This window comes from Aythya marila (genome assembly GCF_965140915.1).
Source record: "Aythya marila genome assembly, chromosome: 3".
Classification (NCBI taxonomy): Eukaryota; Metazoa; Chordata; class Aves; order Anseriformes; family Anatidae; genus Aythya; species Aythya marila.
The window spans coordinates 4095127-4120213 of record NC_139044.1 but is presented as its reverse complement, the minus strand read 5'-3'; the positions used below and the strand labels follow the sequence as shown (position 1 = coordinate 4120213).

General features: G+C 40.7%; 1 protein-coding gene across 1 annotated transcript in view; it reads right to left on the bottom strand.

Annotated features, from left to right (window-relative positions):
- HAO1 (hydroxyacid oxidase 1) overlaps positions 1–21716 on the bottom strand; it is a gene marked incomplete at its 5' end in the record, with an annotated part of 29342 nt that extends 7626 nt beyond the window's left edge. Inside the window, 3 exons of the mRNA XM_082755747.1 lie at positions 1496–1751; positions 12729–12880; positions 21580–21716. Coding sequence (XP_082611873.1) covers positions 1496–1751; positions 12729–12880; positions 21580–21716 — 545 coding nt within the window. The remainder of the gene's footprint in view (positions 1–1495; positions 1752–12728; positions 12881–21579) is intronic.
- Between the last annotated feature and the right edge of the window lie 3371 nt (positions 21717–25087).

Sequence of the window (25087 nt, the reverse complement as noted above, 5' to 3'; positions counted from 1 at the left end):
GAACACACACTATTTTTGCACGGAAACTGGCTAGTTTCACTGCTGATTTCATGCCTGTAACAAGCAACATTTCACATGGGTTTTCTGTTCAGCTCCAAGCAAAGAAGAAAATGAGAAAGGAGCAGGCTCTCAGCAAGATTCAGCTTTTCAGCTGTTGGTTTGTGAAGGGTGGGGTACCCAGAGAAAAACAGAACCATGGATAAGATTATATAAATAACTGTTGTTTTTCTTGGACTGTGGAATACAGATCAACACTTGAATGAATGTTGCCTTACATACATTTCTGAGCACAATGGCACCTTGTTGTTGCTTTGAAACTTTGTTGAAAATCTGAAGCCAAGAAAAAGTTATCACATAACTAAGCAGAGCCCCACACTAGAGAATTTCACCACCAACTCTGCAACAAAACACTGAGAGTCATTCTGAAATCTGAACGAATTTTAACCTTTAAAAATTACTTCAACTTCATATTATTTCATATGGTTCAATCAAACAAAACCTTGTTACTGGTGGGTCAGGTGGGGTCAAAGTGTTTCAGAAATGCTCTATTGCTTGTCTCAAATATTTCTTGGGTTATTTGACCCTCAATCAAAAACTGTTTATCTTTAACCCCAGGCCTTAAAATGATACTACCCCTAAAAAAAGCTCTTAAAAATACCTTCTCCTTGGGTAAAATGTCAGTGTGTATCAACAAAGCTTTGTCAATCACGGATCTATAGCAGGATTAATACGTGGGGCATATGCATGCCAGCGTACTACGTTTTAGTGTCAGGATTGTCAGGGATTTTTGCGTCTTCTGGTACTTATCTCATAAGATTGTACTTTAATATAGAAATCAGAGGCAAAGTTAAGGCTGTTCTGTCAGTCTTCACTATCTCACATGTTAGCTTCAAGGACTGGAATATAGGGAGGGGATCTGACAGCCCATGTTCTGGAGCTTTATACCTCCAAGGCGAACAATCAGATTTATTGTGCAGTCCCATAGCTTACCTTTGAAATGAGTATTATGAAAATGAAGAACCTGAGGATGTGATTTGTTATTTCTTGGTATGTTCATGTTACATATGGTACATACATGTACATACATAACATAACAGTTGTAGGAGACATTGGAAGAGCACTTCAGATACATTAGTAGTATTCAAAACTAACTTTCACTCAGAACTCAAGTCAATGCTTCAAAATACATTTTTTATCTTCTTTTTAATTTCAATTTTGTTTTCATTTCCAGGTTCTGAGTAAGAGCAAACACAGTACTCTTAAAATATGTCCTGATACTGTGGGCAGTATCAGGACCTTGTAAGTACAAGATTCTGGCAAGATTTTTAGCTCTGTTTTGCTGCAAACCCAAGTCCTGCACATCCCATTCATTCTTTACCCTTCCAGCCAATCTTTGGCTGCTACCACTTTGCCAGCACTTCAGCAAGTATTAGTCAGGGTCTCTACAGCGTACCAACTCATATGCTCATCCCACGTCCCACCGGCAGGCACCTACCTGAGGTGGGGAGGAAGCTGGAACTTGTTTCGCACATCATCGATGCGCCTGCCAAGAAACGGCGTGTCCACCGTCACGAAGATCCCTTTGTAACCTGCTCTCTCCGCACGCTTCACTAGGGATTTGGTAACCTCCCGGTCCTTGTACACATAAAGCTGCAGCCAGAGAAGGCTGTCAGGAGCTGCTTCAGCAACTTCTTCGATGGAAGAGGTCGCCCAGGAGCTCAGCATCATTCCTGTCCCCATGGCCTGGCAGGCTGGAGGAACACAAGGTCATGTTCAAGACTGCCCCAAACACAGAGGCTCCTCTAAACAGGAGCACTTGGCTCATAAGAGAGTGTCAGTGCATGTGCTTCCACACTGCCTTTCTTCAGCGTGAATGTGCTTTTAGTCTTTCAGTGCATGCTATGTTAATAGTTAGCAGTTACTAACAGCAGTGGGCTGCTGTGAGAGCTCTCTGGCTTATTCTCTGTGTTCATTGGCCAATTTCTGGCAACTGCTGTGTGCATGCTTGGGATGATTCCTGTTCTAATACTGGAAATAAAAGACATTATAATCAGAATAAGCCTAATCCCACATTACTAATTCTTCATCCTATGGGGGGTCTGTCTGTAAGCCCCTAGAGTCTGGCTAACACTCGTCGAGAAATTTTAGCCCACATTTAAGGGCATACTTGCATACACACAGTCTTAAATGATCACCCCCCCAAAAAAAAAAAAAAAAAAAAAAAAAAAATCATATTTCCAGCTTTTGGAATGCTGCCACATTGCTGCAGATTGGCATTTTAGGACTATCATTGTCAACAGTGCTCTTTGGTCCTCCTTGCCACTGCCACATGTGCCCCCTCGAGCACTTGCTACTTTTCCAAGTTTTTATCATAGCACTTTGACTACTTTCTCCCCCCTTCAAGATGTTCGCTAACATGAAGCACTTTTAATAAAGGTGTCTCCTAGGACTTTTCTGAGCAAGTGCCTGTTTTCATCCCTACAGGGTGTTTCAGGGCATAATAACAGAAGAGAGAAAGGACACAGTCCAGCAGGCAACCTTATTACACAGATGTGATCCCTGTTTTGTCCAAGATCTCCTGCCTAGCAAGTGTTGCTGTTTTTATAGCTCTTGTTGATTATAAAAAGGTAGCTACTGGCCTCAAGATTGAGGGCTTCTTATTTTCCACAGAAGAACTTTCCACAGATGTAAGCCAAAAGCACCAGCTAAAGTGCATTGTCCCTCTCATATGAATTAATATTGAGCTGTAAGGATGGTTGGTTTCACAGGGGAACATTTCAGTTTCTTGCATGCAATGCATGAACGAATTTTATTTCCTCCCCGCCTGCATTTTTAGATTGTCATTTGATATTGTATTATGCAAAATGTTAAATCATCATTCTGCTATTCATTTACCGTTTCGTGCAAACAGAAAAAAACATCAGTTTGTGAAGTATTTGCTTGTAAAATAGTGCAAGCTGAATAAACATATGTAGGTACACAGTACAAATGTTTATGAACTTAAGAAAAAGGGTGCGGTAATACATCTCAGCCAATAACAGATTAGGTAGCTAATCACATTTTCTCCAACCGATAAACTGAGAGATGAGTTTGTTCCAACTAATCTTTGAACAGAGCTCCTATCCAGCTCCAAACCTTCAGAAGAGTGGTGGTAAACTAAGACTACAAAGCTAATGTTATGAACACTCTCACCCAAAGATCAGAGCCAACGTGATGCTTAGATTCAGTGCTTCTACGGGCTTTTTTTGGTGGGCATTTAAAGATTTGAGGGGAAACCTCCACTAGTGTTTTCTCTGACATCTTTGCATCCTATCTCATGACCTAAAGGAGTGGGTCTCAACATCCATCACCTGGTCCTGCACATAAAGCTTCACTCTACTGGAAAAGTAATAAAACTAAAAATAAAAATCTGGTCTTGCTGAATGTGAGAGAAACACCCCAAGTGGCAGTCCCCATCCAGGAGTCCCTAAAGGAGAAAAAGAAGATGTGCAGGTACAACAGACAAGTGGTGTCCAAAAAAACTGCACAGAGGCCAAAGGGAGGGGAGTTCATAGCAAATATTATTTGCACTTCCCTCCTTCACCTTCAATAACTGTACAGTGAAATCACTCCTGAGGTGTGGGCAGCCCCATGGTCAAACATCACCAAACAATCCTAGATGGGGTCAGGCAGCTCAAGGCTCTGTGCCAGCTACCTCCACAGGGTGATTTCCAAACTGGGCTGCACTGCAAACCAGCTAACCTCATACAACTACATTTTTATGAATATATGACTTATTCTTTTAGCAGTAATCTATCACTTAAAGTAAAATAAAGGAAATAACACTGTAAAACTCAAATATTATATAAAGCCTATTTTTCTTGGTCTACCACAGCACACTTTTTTTTTTTTTTTTTTTTTTTAATGTAAATGGACCTCTGTTTCAAAACCTCATCTCCAGCCATGAAGGCATTAAGAAGTGGTCTTTATGACATCATTTTATTAAATAAGGATTACAAATCTCAGGGTTGAAGCTTATGAACAGCTTTTTCAAACAAATTGGATACAGCCACAAGGCAGCTTTCAATCAGTGAAAATACCCATGCCTTTTGTCTTGCAGGTTTTGCTACCTCATGAAGAGCTGCAAACTGCAGAATCAACAGATTTTAAGGAGCAGCTTAAAGAAACATCTAACAAGCTTCAGAAAGTGCTGCCCACTTAAATTCACCTTCTACTCCCAAAAAGAAAAAAGGTATACATCACAAGAGACAGCATATAACACAAAACAATACAGATGCATCTGTGCTGCCCTAACAGGAACCTGAGGTAAGGTAATGTTTTTCACCCTCTGGCTACCCAAAGAAAAGGTGCATTAGAAACCACCGATTTGGGTTGTATTTTCTTCACCAATCGTTTGCAATCAGGCTGCAACTTAATCAAAAGGCTAAGTGGGTCAAACTGTTGAAGTCTTTGCTGAATAATCCTCACAGGTCAATTGTTTTATAGTATTCCATTGTCAATCAGATTGGAAATGCATCTGTTGCCTAATTTATTAAGATTGATGTATCTGAGCAAATACAAGCATGTGCATATGGGATAGTCTCCTGGACTCCATTTGAAGTAAGTGAAGTGAAATAGTTACAGGGTATAGTTCTCCTCATTGTCTGTAAAGGCAGCCTCCAGTGGATAGATCACACGTAAATGATTAAAGGCAGGTGAGTTGCATCACACCACAGCCCTCCACTTCAATCACTGCAATTTTAAAGTCATGTTCAATTATTCTTGCTGCTGCTGTGTTTGCTTTACTACAAGATACAGGAACAAAAATCTGAACTGAAATAAGGTATAAATATTAACTGACTCAAAATAAAATCTGATTCAGAGGAGTAAAAGAAAACAATTGACTGATTTAAAATTCCAGGCCTAGCTCACACTAGTCACTAATAAAAATAATAATAATAATAAAAAAAAATCCTTCTGCATGCCTTAGAACCTACTGAATGCCTAAAATCTTGCTCAGATCAGCTGTGGTGGTTTGTCACAAATCCCATTATAAGTGATTTACTCAATCAAGTCCATTAAGTGATGCTAAGAAACAAGGGAGCAACATTCCTTTTGCTCTGTCAAATATGAGTTCATGAATGAGAGGGAGGGGTTACTAACCCAGCAGTTGCAAAACTCTCAGATCAGATAAGGGAAAAATGTAAATGTTATGGTTCAATTTGTCTGTAGGTATCCATTTATTTCTATTCTTACTTTTATTCTGAATATATACAGCCCTAAGGACACAAGAACAATTGCAAAAGCAGAAATGGAAATAGAAACCACACAGTATATTCACTGAATAGAAGATTCTAAACACAAAATACCATTTTAAACACACACACAAAAAAAATATCCTTTCAACTTACCGGGATATGTGGCAATAGAGAAGGTAACACTTTCATCTTATTTAAGATTAGATTTTTGATAAAAATCAAAGTTCAACTATCCCAAATTAGGCTATGGAGTTTTCATAAGAGTGTACTCACAAAATTCCTCTCTCATTCTACTTTTATAGTTAACCACTCTCTGCTAAAGCACCAGCTCAACACATATATTTTGGGCATCCCTGGAGGTCTTTAAAAGATGTTTAGATGTAGAGCTCAGTGATATGGTTTAGTGGAGAACTTGTTAGTGTTAGGTCAGAGGTTGGACTAGGTGATCTTGGAGGTCTCTTCCAACCTGAAGGATTCCGTGATTCTGTTATTTTCACAGTCAAATTCAAAGTCTATGCACACAACATTTTTCAAAGTTTTGGAGATTCCAGGTTTTGGTTTTAGTTGACCTATGTTTTTACCTCGATCATTTTTAAGGTTTTGACAATTTTGTAGGCTTTCAAAAATATGATACATAGTCTCAGAGTATTGCTAGTTTTTTTCCCTACCTCAAATCAGGATTTGCCAAAATATACTTCTTACATGCATAACTGCAGTTGAAGAAAACAGAAGCAGTTCATTTCCTCTAACAACTATATTTTACATTTCAATTTAGGGGTGCTGCAAATACTTTAATTTACTATTACAAGTCAGTCCTAGATCCGTATTCCCACGGGAAACTTGCAGCAACATGTGACATTTGCCAGAGTTTAAACATCAGATTTTTTTTAAACCAGCCTTTCCTCATGCCATTTCAGACCACCTTTTTTTTTTTTTTAAGGTCATCTTTTAAACCCAAATCCTGAGCATTGCCCAAAGCATACATTTACCTCTGTACACACTGCAGGTTCCCACTGAGGTCAGTGGCAGAGCAGAAAGCGTGGCATTAGGCACACACAGGAGGCTAGGGGGAGCTTTCAAGATCAGGACGATAAAGCTTTAAGTTCTTTGTACTCCACCTTAGTTCAAGGCCAAATGCACCTCTAATTGGGATATGATGGGGTGCTTAAGAAAGAGGACCTCCACAGACTTCGCTCCATAGCTGCTTTGCATGGGCACAGGTGCCTCAGCCCCATTCCCACCTGTCCTGAGCCACTGGAAACACCTGAACTGAGATACAAGGACATTTATTTTCATTAAGAAAGATAAATGCAAACAAAACAAGACTGTCTCCTTTCTTGGGGAATTCAACTAAACTATTTTACGTAGCAACGAATCAAGGCTGATCATGGGACAGGACCTACTTGTGAAGTCCACAGGAGAACAGAGCAATGATGGTGGGACACTGGAACAGGTGGCCATGGAAGTTGTGGATGCCCCATCCCTGGGAGCATTCAAGGCCAGGTTGGATGGAGCTTTGGGCAACCTGGTCTAGTGCAAAGCATCCCTGCCCACAGCAGGGGGGTTGGAATTAGATGGTCTTTAAGGTCCCTTCCAATCCAAACCATCCTGTAATTCTATAATAATGATTCTCAGCCCTTTTTTCATCTTTAAACCATGTCTCCTTCCTAACTCTGATGGGGTATCACTACATTAACTGATACTGAAAAGGTATGGAGTTTATTCCTGTGGGCAACCCAAAGGCAACGTACCTCAGTGGAGAGCACTGAAGAAGGTCCCAGTTTAACTTTTCTTGTTTTGTCAGGGTTACCTTCCTTGTATGGAAAGGGTAAATCTCGCTATTTTTCTCTTGCTCTGCAAGTTCCCACTGTTTGCCTTTTAGGGGCATCTCAGAGGCATGTTGGTCAAACAGCCCCACTGTGGTCACTTTTCCCTGAATCCACTGTCCCCATGTTCGGGGCCAAAGGACAAGTTTGGGATCAACATGGTGTCCTTTTGGCACAGTGGTATTTCTCAAGAGAAGTAGCTATGTTCTTTGAGTTGCATCTCCTAAGAAACAGAGTTGTTTAAAGTACTTAACATTGCTCTCTTGACGAAACACACTTGGCTGAGAAATCCCCTGCCCAGACTTACCTCACTTACCCCTTTCAAAACTCTCTGTGCAAGTTGGGCCGACAGCTTGTTGACACAACATTTTGTCAGCTGGGCAGGAAGGCAGCAGGGAAACACACTGCCAGGTCTGAAGGGCTGTCATGCCAGAGCACCTGTATATAGTTGCACCATTAAGTCCCCTGGCCATACACATCTCTGGGGGAGTCAGGATTAGGTCCCGTGTTGTCCCACATGAATATTTTCCTTTCAATGACTCTGTGTAGTAGCCATACCCTGAAATTTATTTTATTAGATCATATAAGTAGCAAGTGAGAGATGGGTGCAAAGTCCTGCTGTTGTCACCATGGGACTGAGCACAAAAAACAGCAGATCACAAAATACTTCGCTCAGTCATGGGAACATCAGATGAGCACAAGAAACCTGAATTCAGATGTTCAGCAGCATTAAAGAAACAAGAAGTGTTTCAGAAGCCTGTTAAGAGCCAAGGGAGCAAAGGTATTGATCCCAGTCTAGGTGAAAATGATAGAGCTGACAGTAAGTAAACAGGTGGGAAAAAAAACTTTTCAGCCAGTATTCCTCTTCTCTATTTGGCAAAGCAGACTGTGCAGATGCATCACAGGTGATGGTGAAATCCTTCTTGAGTCAGCAGTAACTCAGAAAGCTGTTTGAGAGCAATTGCAGAGTAAACATAAAATCATCAGATCTAAACAACTAGCATTCAAATTTTTTGAAAGATCCGGCCAAGAAAACAAGTAAGCTGTTCAGCCCAATTTTCAGTAAATCTAAGAAAAGTCAGGTACTGCAGTACCACTTACGGGCTAAACCAACAGAATACGAGGTAATCAGTCAGTAAGAATTAAGACAGCGTTATGCAATTAGCATCACTATATAACAATAGAAATCTTGATAAAATAATGCTACATATCTGCTCATGATCAAGTGAGATTTCAAAAAATTTGCTATTTCTTGCTAAGCAGCTGGATAACGCACAAGATTTTGTTTCAATGTACTTAAAGGTGGGTCCTATTTACAGGACCATGAGTGCTACTGTACTCATGGGTGAGTACAGACAGAAAACATGGGGATCACTTTGGTTTGCAAGTACAGCATGAAGGCAGGATGGAAATGAATATATTTGCATTGAGGAACAGTGAATCTTCCAATGGACAAACAGGGGAAAAAAATGGAAAAATTCTGCTGAAAAGTGTTTAGAGAACAGCCCTTTGCTCTTTAATGGTGGCTAAGATTATTCATTGAATTTGGCAAATATTTTTTAAAGAAGCTGAAATTGGAGTGGGAAGGACAAGAAAAATTCACCAAAGTCAAAATGTCATGCATTGATATTTTCAAAATGGAAATGTTTTCTTCTGAGCTAACACTTTTGTTTCAAAAGTGAGCTATGGTTAAAAGCATTAGCTAGTAGGAAAGTGAAATAAAACATTGCCTTTTGGATCAAATTAAACGTTTCAGTTAATCCAAAACAATTTTCCTCCCAATTTTTCGGTTTCTACTGAAAAGGAAAATCCTGTATTTGAAAAATTGCCACAGATGAACTACAACAAAAATGCTAGGGAATATACTTGAAGAAAGCCCTGAAGAAGAAAAAAAAAAAAACAAAAACAAAACAAACAAAAAAAAACTTCTGCCAGGTCCATGAAATTGTTTAAAGTATGAGAAAGCACTCAATAAGGAAGGACTCCATGTCCTTTTAGATATATCAAAGAAAACTGACGAGCAAACTTATTGCAGCCTGTATGGACTATATATATAAAGCCTAGCCAACAAGTATAACAAAATCGAACCTCTGGAATTTGAAGCTATACAAGTTTTGACCGCAATTACAGCTTATACTGTTCAGAGTGGAGTTAACTTTTGGAGTAACTTACAAACATTGTGTTCAATTGCCTACCATCAGGAACTTTTAATATCACAATTCAACATTTTTTCCCCCAAAAATTAACCTTTACTAATGAAACTGAATTGTTGATGAAGGTGTGTTTAAGGCAAGTGGCCAGACTGTCCTATTTTAAGTCAGACACATGCTCCTTTACACCAGTGCGGTCATTTGTAGAGCAGCCTTCCTCAAAGAGAAACAGCAGCTCCCCAAAACACAGCTCCTGCCTGAAGCAAGGGGTCTGCAAAGGAAGCTTTACCTAATGAGAGACAGCATGACTTCAATGCCCTTCTCCCCAGAGAGGACATTTATGCAGCAGCCTGCAGGCAAACACACTGGAAGAGCAGAGCAGATCAAAGCACAATGCTGTTGCTTAAGGGAAGTCACTGGTAGGACTAGACATTGCTGATGAAATACAAAAACATAGGAAAAAAAAAAAAGTTGCTATTTCTACCTGCACCACCCTGTTCTATAGGTGAAGATGACGCGAATCCAAGATCATGTCCTGAGGTTCAATCCCAACCTGGCAGCTGCATTTCTTGTGGCACCTGCAGGGTAGTGCCCAGGCACACGCACACACGTGCACTGTGGGCGCTCCTCTGGGCAGCTGCTGTGCCCCCCAGTGAAAGTCAAGATGCATGATGCCTGGTCCTACAGCTACTCAAGCCAGGAGGGGACTAGGCTCAGACCACGCTGTGCTTTGTAAGGACCATCACAACAGCTGTATGCATTGTTTCCTATACACCTGAGCCAAAATTCAAGCTTACAAGTACATAGTGCTTTCAGAAAAAGCCATGAGACTATGGATCAGACTTTCTTGCCTTGCATAAACCAGTGCAGCTGAAACAAAAGTGGATTTAAAGCAACCAACAGCCTGGCCACTTGTATTTCTGAGGTATCACTAAGTTTAAGAGAAGTTGGATGTAACAAAACCCTTGATCCCAAATGTCCCAAATTTAAGGGAAGCTTTAAGCCAAACGTGTACTTTACAGCTAATCCCTGTCATCTTATAAGGTCAAACCAAAAGCTTGGCATCGATTGCCCTGCTCCACCTCTAACAGAGCACAAAACTGAGGACTTTTTCTACAAGAAATGCTAATGCAATACAGAGGGTGTGATTTTAATTACACTGTCCTTAAAGTGATGAAAAATTTATCAACTCCCACGGATATGTTTATTTGACCACATTTTCAGACCATTGCCAGTACACTAAGCTCTCCCCTAGCTTGAAAATCCAGGAATATTAAATGCAATAATCATGTTACAGTTTGAAACTAAGTGCAAAAGAGTCAGGAAATTCCAAAATTAAGTTATCTACCACAACCATAACTCAGCCCTAGTAGTTAGCCTTATTTTATCACTCAACTCTATATGCAGCTTTAGATTTATGATATAAAATGTGGCCAGGCCATAGTATTGGTGGATATTTTTGTTAAGAAAAATCTTGGGTTTTGTATATTTCTAATCTCACTCTTAACATTGCATTAATGTGTTTGCACTTAACAGTATTATGCTTCAGAGTTTCCTCCCAGCATAACCTGGGCCAGAAATAATTCACAAGCATTGCCAAAGGCCAGGACAGCACTAACGCAGCTGACAGGACGCGGCTTCTCCAACCAGTGCAAGGTATTCGAGCTCCATCGTGTGGAACGTGCCTGCACATACAATACGCATACTATCTGGCTTCTTAATCAATCTCTTAGCAAAAAAATATAAATAAATAAATAAATAAAAAATTCCCAAATATACTATAAATTAAAAAAAGCCTCCTTTGACAGAAAGGAAAACTCAGATTGTTCCTTCTTGAGAAGCAAAGTCTAAGCCTCACAACAAGGCTGAGTTTGCTGGAGGCCTTGGGTAACAATACTGAAGTGTTGCAGCTCATCACAGTGAACCTCCCAGCAATGCCGCATTTGAACAAGAATCAAGACCAGCTGTCACTGCAGGGCATATAATCAGACTCACTTCACACTAGCATTTGCTGCATTGGTCATGGAATTGCTGTTAAATTAATAGCTCATCCATGCACAGGACTACTTCTGTTCTGTAACCGTTTTCATTCTACCAGCATTGGGGCATTGAAACACACACCCTGATGCTTTTTGTATGCAGCAGGCACACCATGTGGCCTCTTCTGAGATTGTGCCATTCTGCAACTTGGATTAAAGGAGTGAGAAATTTTCACATTTGAATTCTGTTTAATACCCCATTTCTCACACACTTTAAGGCTGCCGGCTCCACAACAGCAACCTCTTTGCATATCATCTAGCTTGGAGGAGCCCTTTTCTTGCCTGGGATGTCCTAAAAAAAATGCCATGTTTGAAGCAAAAAGTCTTAACACAGGCAAGGGCTTCTGAGGCAAAGACATGGATGACCACTGGTGTTCATTAACAGACTTGTGAAAGGAAGCCTATCTTGTCATGAAAATATATACACATTTACATTTATAGAATGTATAAATATACAGATGTTTTCTATTTTTATTTTGATGACAAATGATATTAAGGATTCCTGCAGGCCTGTGAAACATCCATAGTTAGGAGAAAGCAAGTCACTCACACCGTGATAGATGCTCTGGTGGAGTGGGCAAGGAGGACACCAAGGGGAGATTTCTGGCACCAGGTGACTGTTCAGCCAAGCAAAAAGTATCCACAGCTTGCAAATTCAAGCCAGAAAGAGGCAGCTTTTATTTATTTATTTTAATTGCCATTTCTGTTTAAAAAATTATTTATTTATTTATTTATTTATTTATTTATTAAAAAAGGTGATTTTTCTACCACTTTATTCCCAAAACAAGACCAAATGGCTTTCCTAAAAAGGTGCTGCCAAAGTGGTACAAAAACAACCTGCCAGCAGTTGCAGGGCTAACATAATGCAGTCATACTAGTTAAATACTGTAGTCTTTCACAGCCCTAAAAAGCTAGGGACGCATTTTTATTACAGAGGATCACAAAAATATTTCTGCTGGTTCTCCAGAAAGACACAATCTTTAACAGAAGACAGTTACAACAGACAGAGGGCTGAAGAGAGGAATCCTGGAGCCATCACACAGCTCCAGCTCACCCACAGAGGGACATCAGATGTTCTCCTTGGCCTCTTCCAGTTGGGTCACACAACCTGCTGCACTTTGTGTCACCCATGTCCAGTTCTCCACATTAATCTGTATTTGTTGTGACTAAATTTGTTGTGACATGGACTAAAGCTAATAGTAATTCTTTCCCCTCCATTTTCACCCTTGAGAATTAAGTACTACTATTCTGATGTGTCAGACTGCAACCACTGTTGAAGATGTTTGGGTGAAGCCTGTGTATGCCTTAAGTCCGGGATCCAGATCAAAGCCACCTCCTGTTCTGATGTCCTGGGCATCTACCTTTTCCATCTGAAGACACAGAAACAAGTGCCCACCTGCTCGCTTCCCACCAATTTTTGTTTGTTTGTTTGTTTATTCAGAGATAAGAGGACTGCAGGGATGCTGCACGGTTTACCTTTAGCAGTAGCCATCTCTCCATCAGGGTGAGCCATGCGCTGCATAGCAGTTGCTCCGACACAGATGGGCATGCTGATTTTCTGCCCTAAGACTGAAGTTGACAGGTCCATTACAGACACATCCCTGAGCACCCGGGGGTACAGCTTCCACCTGACAAATAAATAGAATAAAATACCTGCATCACTGGAATTATAGTTCCTAATGTCCAAGAGCAGATTTTCCTGTTGTCAAGAGAAAACTGGTGAAAAATGGAGGGGAGGATGCTGCAACAAGGCTCCAGGGAGGGGATTGCTAGAGCAGAACATTGTGCAACCTGGAGCTGTAGAGAACCTGCAAAACGTACAAAGCAAGGAAGAAGCAGGCAAGAAAGGACCAAAATCAATGGAGAGTGAAAGAGGCAAAGATCCTTTGAAAACAGTTGGCTGGTATCATTTGAAAGAAAAGATGGGAGCTGCAAAAGAACATTTAGTGAATCCCTGCTTCCCAGAAAACCTTGGGATGACAGAGGTGTGCAGGAACAGAAGAAATTAGTCACCCTCTGGATGACAGAAGGTGTGCAGGAACAGAAGAAATTAGTCACCCTCTCAGCTCCCTTGGTTGCTTGTTTGATGGGCCAGGGAGCCAAAGGATACAGGATTTTTGTATAAAATGAGCCTGGCTAGCATTCTCACCCCTTCTTGTCCCTGTGCTCTGGGTCTCTGCATTGAGAAAAATGAGCTGCCACACTTCTTCCAGTGGAAAACAGGTGAGCAGGATCACTGCCTTGGCTTGTCTCAGCTCAGAGGGGCACGGACATTCACTGCGTTATATCTTTGCTGACACCTTTTGAGAGCCGCTAGGTCTGGAGAAGCCCCAGCCCCAGCAGACACAGGCTGCTGTGCATCACATGCTGAGCTGAAAAGTAACTGCAGCCCCAGGAGCAGCCCATCATACCACAAAGACTTGAGATTTCCAGGAAAAGACCAAATGCAGCCACTGTAATTTGGTACAGGAAAAGACCAAGTAGCACAATTACTTTCCCAAGAGACTAAATTACAATCTAGTCCTTGAATGACTTGGCCCTGAATCTGCTCAACTGTTCCTGACCTTGCTTTGCTTCCAGCGCCTCCCCCAGAAACCACACCAACCCAAGGCTTCATTCTCCTTGAGCTTGGGTACAAGTGGAAGCTGACTCCAAAAGAGAACTAAAACGCCCACAACACATCCGAAGATGCAAGCAGGCTGGACATCACAGGTTTGGACACAAAAATTTATCTCCTCCTTCCCGCTCCCAAATGAGGGCACAACAAGCCAAGGAACCCTGTCACAGGGTCAACTAGACAGCACTGGCAGTACCCAAACCTATCTTAATGTGGCTGGATTCATGGGGGTACATGTGAAAGTGGGCTTTTTCTCACCAACCACGAAATGTCATGGTGCAGCCGCTGTTAGCACAAGCCACAAGAGGGTGTGCATCAGCAGGTGCTGGCTCTCAGGGGTGTGCTCTGAGCAAGGTCCCAACGTTCCCTGCGAGCAGTATTAGGCTCTGCGTCAATGTCTTACTAATGCATCCTTCCCTCTGAAAGACCGCACTTTTAGATGATTGCTATTGAATTTTTAATTAAAGAAAATAATTAAAAGCTTAATCTCTAGTACTGCTCAACCTGACTACCTGCTCAGCACTAGAATGCCTGAGGGAGATGGATACTGTTATTATTAGCATGAAGAGAGCAACCAGAGCCAGTTATCTTCAGACCGTGCTCTGACTCTGAGTAGCGGTCAGCTTGAGCTTGCATACTAAGCTGCAGGTTGGGGGTGTTTGGGAAGGAAGGAAGGAAGAAAAAGAAACAAAAAAGTCTTTTCATTTTATAGGAAGATCAATTTTCATTTCCATACGAAGCCTGAGACATAGCCAGGGTGAGACCCGAATTTCTTATGCTGTAGAGCACCGGGCCACGCTCGTTCTCCAGAACGTGCTCCCCAGGGAGGAGAAGGACGGTTATGATGCTTGGAAGAAGAGATGCAGTTGTGGGAGTCAGCTGTATTATTCAATGCCAAGACACACACTGTAAGTATGTCTCCTCGGACTTGTTTTCATGCTTCTGTGTCAGATTGTTATTTTTTAGGAGAGGACAGGCTGAGGGTGGGACAGAGAAAACATGACTTTTTTCCTCCTTCTTCCTAATTTTCATTCCAAAGGCTTTCTCCCAGCTTCAAGGCATCTTTTCCCAGCAAATACAAATTCATTAATAATTTTGCTCAAGTTTACAGACTAACTCAAAAGCATAAGGATGTGAAATAACTTACCCTTTTCCAGCCACCTAGTTCTCAGCTGTCCCTGACCTATAGGGTTTTTTTTACCTGGTGCAAGCAAAGCACACATTTGAGTGTCAGTCCTGAAGAACCAAATCTCTTTAGTTCTTTTAGCTCAGAAAAGAAGCAGAAAAAGCAAAAATCCCCTATCTCCTCCCAGCAGAGTATACAAGAAAAATGACACTGTTATAAGGAGTGATAAATGCTTTCCTTCCCACTCACCTTTATGTACCATCAAATAATTCTGTCCACAAGCTTTTTGGGGCCATCAGATTTATTAGCCCCAGAATTTAAACGTAAATATTTCTCCTGATTGATTTTGTGGCTTCTTCTTTCCTTGCATCTTATTAGGTCACACGCTCTAGACCAGCATCAAATCAACACTCATAACTGAGCACTTACTGAGTCCCACAAACACCACCAAAGGGATCATTATCTTACTAATATGCTCTTTACAAAAGCAGCAACAGGTTTTATCAAACATGGAGTTTTTTTTTCAGCTGTGCCTTTACCAAACAACTGAAACTGGGTATTTTCTGGACAATCCATAGGGATATACCCTTAACAGCAGTAAGGATAAACCAAGAGCATTATTTCCCAGTAACCAGAGCACACTTTTGTTAGACTGCCACACAAGACATGCTTCCTCCAATTCTTTGAGCAAAAGCATTTGCAAGGTATTTTGTAAAGACCTTGTACATTTGTTATTCATCTTGTCACCCACACCTTTTTAAACAAGGCCCACACTTGCATGTTATAATCACTAATTACAAGTTGCTGCATCTTTCCTACCAGCTGGTGGCTGGAAAGTGCTGCACTGGGGAAGGTAGTGAGCTCTCCCAATTCAGACAACTTCAACTGAAAGCTGTTTTGAAAGAAGGATGAAAGTGAAGGGGGATTAATGGGCTTTCCCTTTTCCCTCCCTGTTCAGAAATTTCAAAATGTAAATTATTCTTCAAATGAGTAAGATAAAGAGGAGAGCACTCATTTTTCACTCTTTTTCAGCTTTGAAAAACTGCTGAAATTTTCAAAATCTAGCACATTTTTCAAGCAGCTGTTCTCATTTCTCTTCTGAATTCATACTAAATAATCCCTTCACACTGCATCACCAGCAGTGTGCTTGGGAAAGGACACAGTGTTCAGGCAAAGGCCCCATCCCAGCTCCAACCCTCTTTGATAACCTTAACCTCCCCTACTGCCTCTACTTCCCATCACAAGGGGCACGTACCATGGCTGCACAAGGCCAAGCAACAGCTGCTTTTGCTTGTGGAAAATACATTTTCTCTACCAGGATGTCTCACCATCCACACAACAATTCTTTTCAGAGCACACTGAACCTGAGGTGAAAGACGCTGCAGGAACATAACCAACCTGTTATTACAAGCATTCCTTTCTTTTCCTCTCCCTGCAACTTGACATGTTTGTTTGACCCCAATCACATTCTCAGCCTTAATTTAAATATTGGTCAAAAAAAGCATGTGCCCAATCATTTTAATGCCCTTAATACCTAGCTACAAGATGATGGTACATTTACAGAAAATATACATCAGTGCTGTCACTGATAAACAAGCTCCTGGTACATGACAACAAAATGCATCATCTTCAAATGCCACTGGGAAGTCAGTGGCAAAACGTGTCACAGCAGATTATCAGAAATGTATTCCTAAACACACATACTTCTACCCTCATTAAAATGCAGAAAGAGGTGATTTTAGATTGATTTCTTGAGTGCCATCAAGCCAAAGGCACCCAACCAAGCCTTGCCTTGTCATAAAATCTATTCTTTACTCAGGCCTGTTGCTTTCTTGACAACTTGAGTGTGAATTTAATCACCAGACAGCACAGTGTTGGAAGGACATACAGTGTTTCCAGACACAGAACAAATGCAAGGTGAATGAAGTCAGATGCCATAGGGAATAATGTATGCTCTGACACCTTAAATGATTGTCTCTGGCCTTAATGCCTCACTTATGCAAGTACCATTTCCACTTCATTTGGAAACTGAATAAAGAATTATCTAGCCTTAGCAGGAAAATGCTGATGTTGAAATGCAAGCACCAGTTCTTCAGTCCAACATCAAATCTCAGATAAACTGGAAACTAGAGCAGAATGACTGTACCTAGTGTTGTCTTCATCTGAAACCTTGGTCTTCTGGGGGCATTTTATGCTCCAGTATCTAATTACAAGTCCAAACTAGTTTAAGTTCCTGTGTTGTCAAGAGGCCAGGACATGTGATTTTATCAAATGGATATGAATTGTGCTGTTCCAAAAGTTGCATAGACCGTTCCAAAGGTATTGAATTATTTATCAACAGCCATTCATTTGCTAGATCACTTCTTAATAATAATCTATTTCCATTGTAAATGCAACCACTAAGTTGCCAAAAACATTAAGAGCTCACAAACTTGACTGATTTTTTATTCCAGATAGAAAGTGTCCTATCATTCTGTCTCACCTTAACAATCTTGCACCATGCATTACAAAAATACTAGCTAAGAATTCACGCTTTTGGTCCAATTTCATGCTTTTTTCTTTTCCATTTGAATACAAATATTTATATAGATACCTATAAATATTTAAATACCATAAACATCTTTAAACAGACCGAACCCTGTGTCCTGAAATGGTATTTACTAAACTTTTGACAGTAGAAATCAAAATGAGATTTCTCTGGTCAATGGAAGTAAAGCTCTTTGTACTTCTTTCACAGTCATCTGACTCTGTGATCTTTGTGGGTGTAAAGTCCATCTTACTTTATATTTACCTACGATCTGCACTCAGGAGTAGGGAGATAACCAATAACGTGTTTAAGACAAAGACTATGCAACTCAGGGACTGAATCCAGAGTGAGTAGCAGCCCTGCATCCATAATGGTTAGATCATGCTTCTCTCACAGAAGCACCATATTAAAAACAAAGGTTTTTGAAGTTGCTCATGCTGAAATTAGTCTTAAAAACTAGATAACCTCAAGTGTTTATATGAAGTTTCACATCTCTAGATGTGCCGCAAGGAAGCCATTACACATGGTCTAAAATCATTAACCACAGCATCCCATGTGCTAAGAACACATAAATCCATTGTCACTTAGCTGCTGAGGGACCCCACAGGTAGGGACTGCTGCAGCTGTCGAGATCCACCCCATGGAGCACTGTGCTGAATGTGCTTCCACAGAGGTCCACCATCCCATTAAAGAAGGGAGGGTTCAGGATTCACTTTAACAAAGACTAAGGACCATCTGGCAGGTGACTTCAGTTATGTTGCCTTTTCATAGAGGAAAACTGCAGCACTGGCACAGCTCATCAGAAACCAGTGGACAGTGTGTCTTACAACAGTGACTGGGTTTTGGACTCTGATCCCAGCTCTCCCACTTTGTTACTAGGTGGCCTTCAGCACGTCACTGCGCTTGTCTGTGCTTGGGTCTATACAGAGAGAGGGGGGAAGTGAAGGGAAAGTAACAAGCATAGTTTTGACTTCAATATTTCTGGCCCATGCCATCTCTTTTTGGCTGTTGATAAATTCTGTTTGATGATTTAATAAAACAAATCCCATTTGTCAGTCATTTGGATTTTTTTAACTGCCTTTTGGAAGACATTTAAATGGTCTAGAGTAACTGCTGGAATAGGATCATCTAATACTCAGGCAAATGAAGGGAGAGCAAAGACAGAAACACAGCTTCCACCTCCAAAACCACCCCCGCTTGTAACTTTACTGTTGAGGAGGAGGAAGCCAGTACACGGGCATTTCAGTCACACCAAGATCTGGCAAAGTTACACTGCCTCAGGCTGTTCAAGGCACTTCTAATTAATACCACCCTCAGTCACAGCCTCCCTGTGAGCTCTGCAGTTTTTGAATGCCTAAAACTGGAGGCTGAAAATACATTGAAAGATTGCAGGAAAGAGGTGAATCCAACAGGTGACCAGGCTGATGCAAGGAGGCCTGTATGAGAGGAGTCTGCTCCTGCAGTGGGAAACTTCAGAGCAAAGCTGCTCTCATCACTAATATCTAGCCCCACTAATACCAAGATGGCAACTTGACATACTCATTTTTTGTTAGCTGGTTTCCATACAGATTAGATCTATGATTCATGGTGTAACCATGATTATAACCATGATTAGCTCTAGTAGTCAGTAGTTAAAAAAAAAAAAAAAAAACAAAAAAAAAAAAAACAAAAAAACACACTACCCTTATAGTTTATTACCTCTGATCACTTCTTCTGAACGTGCTATTCTTAACATTTTATTTTGTTCTTATTAGGGTAAATAACCTTTATAAGGCATCTGGAAACATTCAATGAAGAAGCATTACACCCTTTCTTGCTTCTATTTGCTCCTTGGAACAGTCATTTCGTTTGTGTATGAACACCACCAAGCACAAGAAGATTTCAGTCGATAATGGGGGCTTCTGCATAGAGATGGAAGGTCCGGAATAACCAGTCACAGTGTAGGTTAGTGATTTTCTTCTGACACTGTAAAGCTTTTCTATGTATGTCCCTAACATTAGAGCTGACTTTTGAAATGCCACCAGATGAATTACCAAGTTTTCTTGAATCTTAAGAAAGTTGCATGAGATTTCCAGTTGAATTGCTCACAGCCTGTGGAAAAGCAACAGGAGCAGTAACTAGGATTGTTGCTCTACAGCATTAATATTCTGCTCTGCCACAAGCTTTCTGTGTATATCTGTATAAATCACTTAAATCTGGATATACAAGAAGCTACAGGCAACTATTTAACTACAAATGAGCCTGAATTTAAAAGACTTGTACCTTCAAACCTGTTGATCCATTTTTAACTCATTCCAGAATCCAGAAGTGTTCCCACATGACCCTTTCCTTTGTCAACAGAAACATTTTCATCTCCCAGGAGATTACAGACTGCAATAAGCTCAGAAAGAGATGAGAACTCCATTGCAGCATTTCCTTAACTTCAGACACCTGGGACCAGTTAGCTTGGTGGCCACTCTGCTCAGTCCCCTGGTGCCGTGGGTTTCCTTTCAGGCACCCAGCTCCCCCTGTGTGTGCAGGTCCTAACCCAGCAAGCTGCCTAGAAGTTAGCACTGAAACGAATACCTGCCCCTCCTCTAACCCTTAGCTGATATTTCATTTCAAAGGCATAAGGCAAACAATACCTACCACCCCGTAAAGTGATTTGAAGTCCAGCTAGTGGCAGGTGCTGTGAGATGAAGGTACTGTGGTGAATTGAGCCATACCCCATAAGGATGTGAGAATCCAGCCCAGTAAATTTCTCTACAGGCATGGGAGCATCCCGACCACTTGAGATTAGACTGAGCTCACTCAGTAACTCTTCATTAGTGCCAACTTTAAATTTCTACCCTATTCTGATGTTAAAAGAAAAAAAAATGCAGAGTGATCCTGACCACTCCTGCAATGCAGCATGTAACATCTGTCCACATTTGACATTTTTGTTTGAGCTCAAGGCAGAAACTATTAGCCATGCTGCCAGGATGGGTGACATTTGTGAAAGAAAATCAAAGTAGGGAGGGAGAAAGATTAAAGATAAATTGGGAAAAATAGTTATGGTTTGTTAGACACAGCAGGATTAAAGACAAAGCCTTAAGAGATTAGCAAAAGAAGGGCACAGGAGAGTTAGATGTCTGCACCAACAGAGAGTAACAGAAGGAAAGGGAAGTTAACACCTGCATGTTTAAATAGTTTGACTGGGCTCAACCAGGATGAGGTGATCAGCCTGCTGGCCACGTTCTCTCCTTTCTGCTCTGCTAGGGATGATGCTCTGGTAGCAGAGCTGCAGCACAGATTCAAGGAACGGGGAGCCAACATAACACAAAGTGATTTGACAGGAGTTTTGACACTCCTCCGCTGAATCTGACAGGAAATGTTGCTTTACTCTGTGCTGACCTTGCACTTCTGGGACAAAGGGTTGAGTGATTTGAGGTATTGACAACAGGAGCCCAGAGCTATGGTCTGCAAGTCAAAACTGGTTTACAATAGTTCCTATCATTTACAATATTTCATGGTGAAGTGCTGACCTTTTGTTGGAAATCTCCTGAACAGTCAGTCACACAGCAGCCACACAGTGCTGAGCACTGGCTTTCAGAGCTTTCTCCAGAGCACACCGCTAGGGTAGGAAGCTGCAATTTAGCAGTGTTGCACAGACTTACCAGGGAAGGCCACAAAAATAACTCAGTTTAGGAGGTACAGTTGTGTTAAAACTGACTCAGGACCTAGAAAGTACAATAATACAAGAATGTGTTGCCTGTATAATAGCTTAAAATGTAGAAGCTACACTTCCATCAGCTTATGAAGTGTTGGTTACACCTGGAAAGTTTGTTTCCTGAAATAAAAGAAACAAAATGCAGGTAAAGTTAGATCATGCTAGTGCATTTTTAGGACTGCTTTTTGATAGAAAATGTTAGGTAAAGAAAAAGAAAGGAGAGAGACAGATGTTCTGAGAAGGAATTTTTTGAGTCGAAAAATAAAGAAGTTTCAGAAAAAGTAAGTTTTGTTGACACAAAAAGAATATTGCACTACATCTCCTAATAACAAAATTTACGCACTCTACAACCTTAAATTATCCTCCTACCTTGAGAATGCTGCCACGTTATCTGCTAATGTCTCCTGGTCATCTGCTCCAGATCGGTAATAATCATACACTGATTTGGGGAGAAATTTTTTAGCGTAATCTTCAAAATCTGAAATACAAACTGGCTTTCCAGACATGCTTGCAGATCTCACAGGATAACTTTAATCCTACTTTCCACTTTTAAACTCTGTATTTCTGTCTGTAAATCATTAATGTGGGATCTCATCAAGATTTGACTTGCTTATCAATGCACAAAAAAATATACACCAACTTCTTGTGTCATATTGGACTTCAGCACATTTTATTTCATGTGGTGGAGGTGAACCTAGGACATGATAGAAAAAAGACTTAAAACTCCAGTAACAGGCAGGTACCACCTCTTGTGTATGCCTATCATCTAAAATGTCCATGTGACTGATAAAAGACAGCATTTATGTTCAAAAAGCAAAATTCTGACTCAGTTTATTTATAAAAGCTGGTCCAAGCCTGAACTGGCATTTAGAACAACAGTTAACACAAGCATGTTTCCAGTTATTTCCATTAAAACTCTGGATTTCGAGCCAAGTTGCATAAACCAAGCTGTCAACCAGCTAGGACATTTAATACATCCTCAGGCAAATAATTCCTGGTTGTTTTGTTGTTGTTGTTTTTTTCCTGGTAATTCCACCTCTACAACCCAGAGAACTCTATTCTTAGAATGTTACCAAATCATGTGCAGTCATCAACTTCAAATAGTTAGCTTACCAGAGATGATACTCATCCAAAATGTAACATTAAGATTTCTTGATTTAATTTTGATTTAGGATTTAACAAATACTACATATACTTTGTTCGCAACAGGTATATAGCATTTGTTTGATAGGGAAAACCTGCAGTTATACGTGTATGTAAAACTCAATTTTCCTGCTGTGCACACTTGAATTATTAACAATGATTTTTAAAAATAAAAAACAGGTTTTGGGGAGAATACAGAAATTGATCCCTTTATTGCCAATATTCTCTAAAGCATAGTATAAAACGTGGTAGAACTTTGCAGCAAGCACATGAATGAAACAGTGTGCACTGTGGTCACCAAAGCCCAGTGCACACACCTCTGTTTCTGTCTTCAGTGCAAGCAAGCCAGAGAACCTGTTGTTTGCTCACTGTCAGTTATTTGTGAGGAATCTCGTGATGAATCAACATGAAGAAATGCAATGCAGTAGAAGTACATACGCGCCTTAAAGTCCCAAAATTTTGGAGGAGGTAAGTTATTTGGTGTTACCTAAATTCTTCAGCCTTGATGAAGAAATAAAGTTAAACATAGATATACCTCTGTTAAAACCACAGCCATCATCCTCGCTGTTGTTTTATAAATAACAGCTAGGAACACAATATTCTGCGAAGAGTGAGAAAAGTGCTTAAGATTCAAAGGAGATTGTCAAGCATCTGTGGAGGAGTGCTTCAGGGAGTGAAGCAGGAAGGATGGTGCCAACTGTAAGGTCAGTTTCAGAAGTCATCTTAAGAGAACGATGGCACTGAAGAGATTTTCAGCTATTTCTAGCTGCTTTCCCAGATGAGGACATCTTAGCTTAAAACATATGGGGCCCCTTAGGGTGTTCATTTTTATAGTTGGTCAGAATATTCATGGGAGGAATTACTGGAAATGATTATCAATATACAATTACACCATTGGGCATTTATAATTGCGTATAATCTAAACGCAAACTGGCTTACATTGACATTTCTCTGTGCTCCCAGCACAAAACAGGGGATATGTCTGCTTACATTTATTCAGTTTGCATCACATATGCTCTAGGATAAATGGCTGGTTTTAGCATGAGAAAGTAAGCACTGCGTGATAGCTAAACATTTTAATGTGTGCAACTGAATTCAAGGTTAATGAAGGCAACATGTTGGAAATTTGCACAAAGTTGCTGAAGGTAACTACACTGTTTCATTGCTGATCTTTTCCCCTACTTTTACATCTATATTCACTTCAAAAAAAAAAAAATTAAGCTTTTCATAGCACTTCCCACATGAACCTTTCACTCTCCATTTATGTTCATTTATCATATTCACATGATACCAGCCTGTCTTTACTGGTCATTTTTTGCCACTTGTACTACAAGTTCTCCTCCCCTCCCCATCACTAAATTGCTCACATGCAATCCTTTATAAATCCCCCAAGAAAATGCCAAACGTGCCAAAGCACAGTGACTTGTTGTAGCCCAGGCAACATGCCCTGGGAAGTTACAGCCCTCAGAAGCCCACCAGGAGCTGAAGCTGCTCCTACTCCAGACACTCCTGGACACCACTGGCCAGTTTACGAGCTGAGGCATGGAGGAAACTGCCAGTATCAGCACAAAGGAAGTAAAACTAAGCAAAAAAGTTTAATCTGTTGCTAAGCTACAATTGCGTATCCTTGTCCTGGTAGCATGAGTGCAATCCCTAGGAGGGCACAGCAAATGTCTCCCCAGCACATCTGACAGCGACACACAGACCAGCTCTGACACAGCTTCTTTCCAAGTAATTGGATCCTTATTTTAATGAATCTATCTGGCTGCTCCCTCTCTGGATGAGGGACATCCTGTCTGCTTAACGAGACATCAGCTGTCTTCACTTTAACCTTGGAGCAAAAGGATAGCATCTTATTTAACAGTAAGGAGTTTGCCCGGGTAACCAAGGCAAATCTCGCTGGTATAAGTCAATGTGCAATTGAAATGTTCGGATGTGATTAGGGCAGAGGGAAAAAAGAAGTGCAGCAGTAACAGCCTCTCCCATATCAACTGTTTCTCAGTTGATCCCTGAGCAGGTCACTAGTGAATTACCAATGGAAAACGGCACCACATCAGCGAAGCTCAGCTGTACCAGGCTCTGCAAAGGAACCTCTTGGCACTTAAGTTAAAAAAGGGATATCACAAATTCAGGATGAAAAGCCCACAGAGGGCTGCAAAGTATAATGATACAACTTCCAGCTCAGAAAGTGATTCAATCAGAAGCCAAAAAAAAAAAGCGTTCTAAGAAATATCAGTACACACTTGTCCTTACATATGTTATTTGCCAGAGAGAGGAAAAAAACTACGTGGAATTTTAGCCTGAATCACCGTGTTCCTACTGCAGGATCAGAGAGACATCAGTATCTCTCGTAAAGCAGCAAGAACTCCACAGGTGAGGAATGAGTCAACTAGGATTTTCTCACTTGAGTTAACTGAAGTAAAGATTAACTGGAAAAGTTAACTCCAGTATATAATTAAAATATTTCGATGTCTCAGAGATTACTTAAGTGTTTCTCAAGAGTGCTGTGGAAAGCTGTTTTATCAAGTAACTTTTTACACAGGTAAATAGCTGTGTTTTAACTTCCAAATTCCCCATGGACATTCCTGAAGTTCTGCAAATAAAAAGTCAGAAAACACACCTTTATAATTGTGAACCCTGAAGTGAAGTGTTTTCAGTAAGTATCTCACCAATCAGAACTGAACCAATCCATTTTGACCCCTCCAAGTCAGAAGAATCAACAGAAAGTATTTTT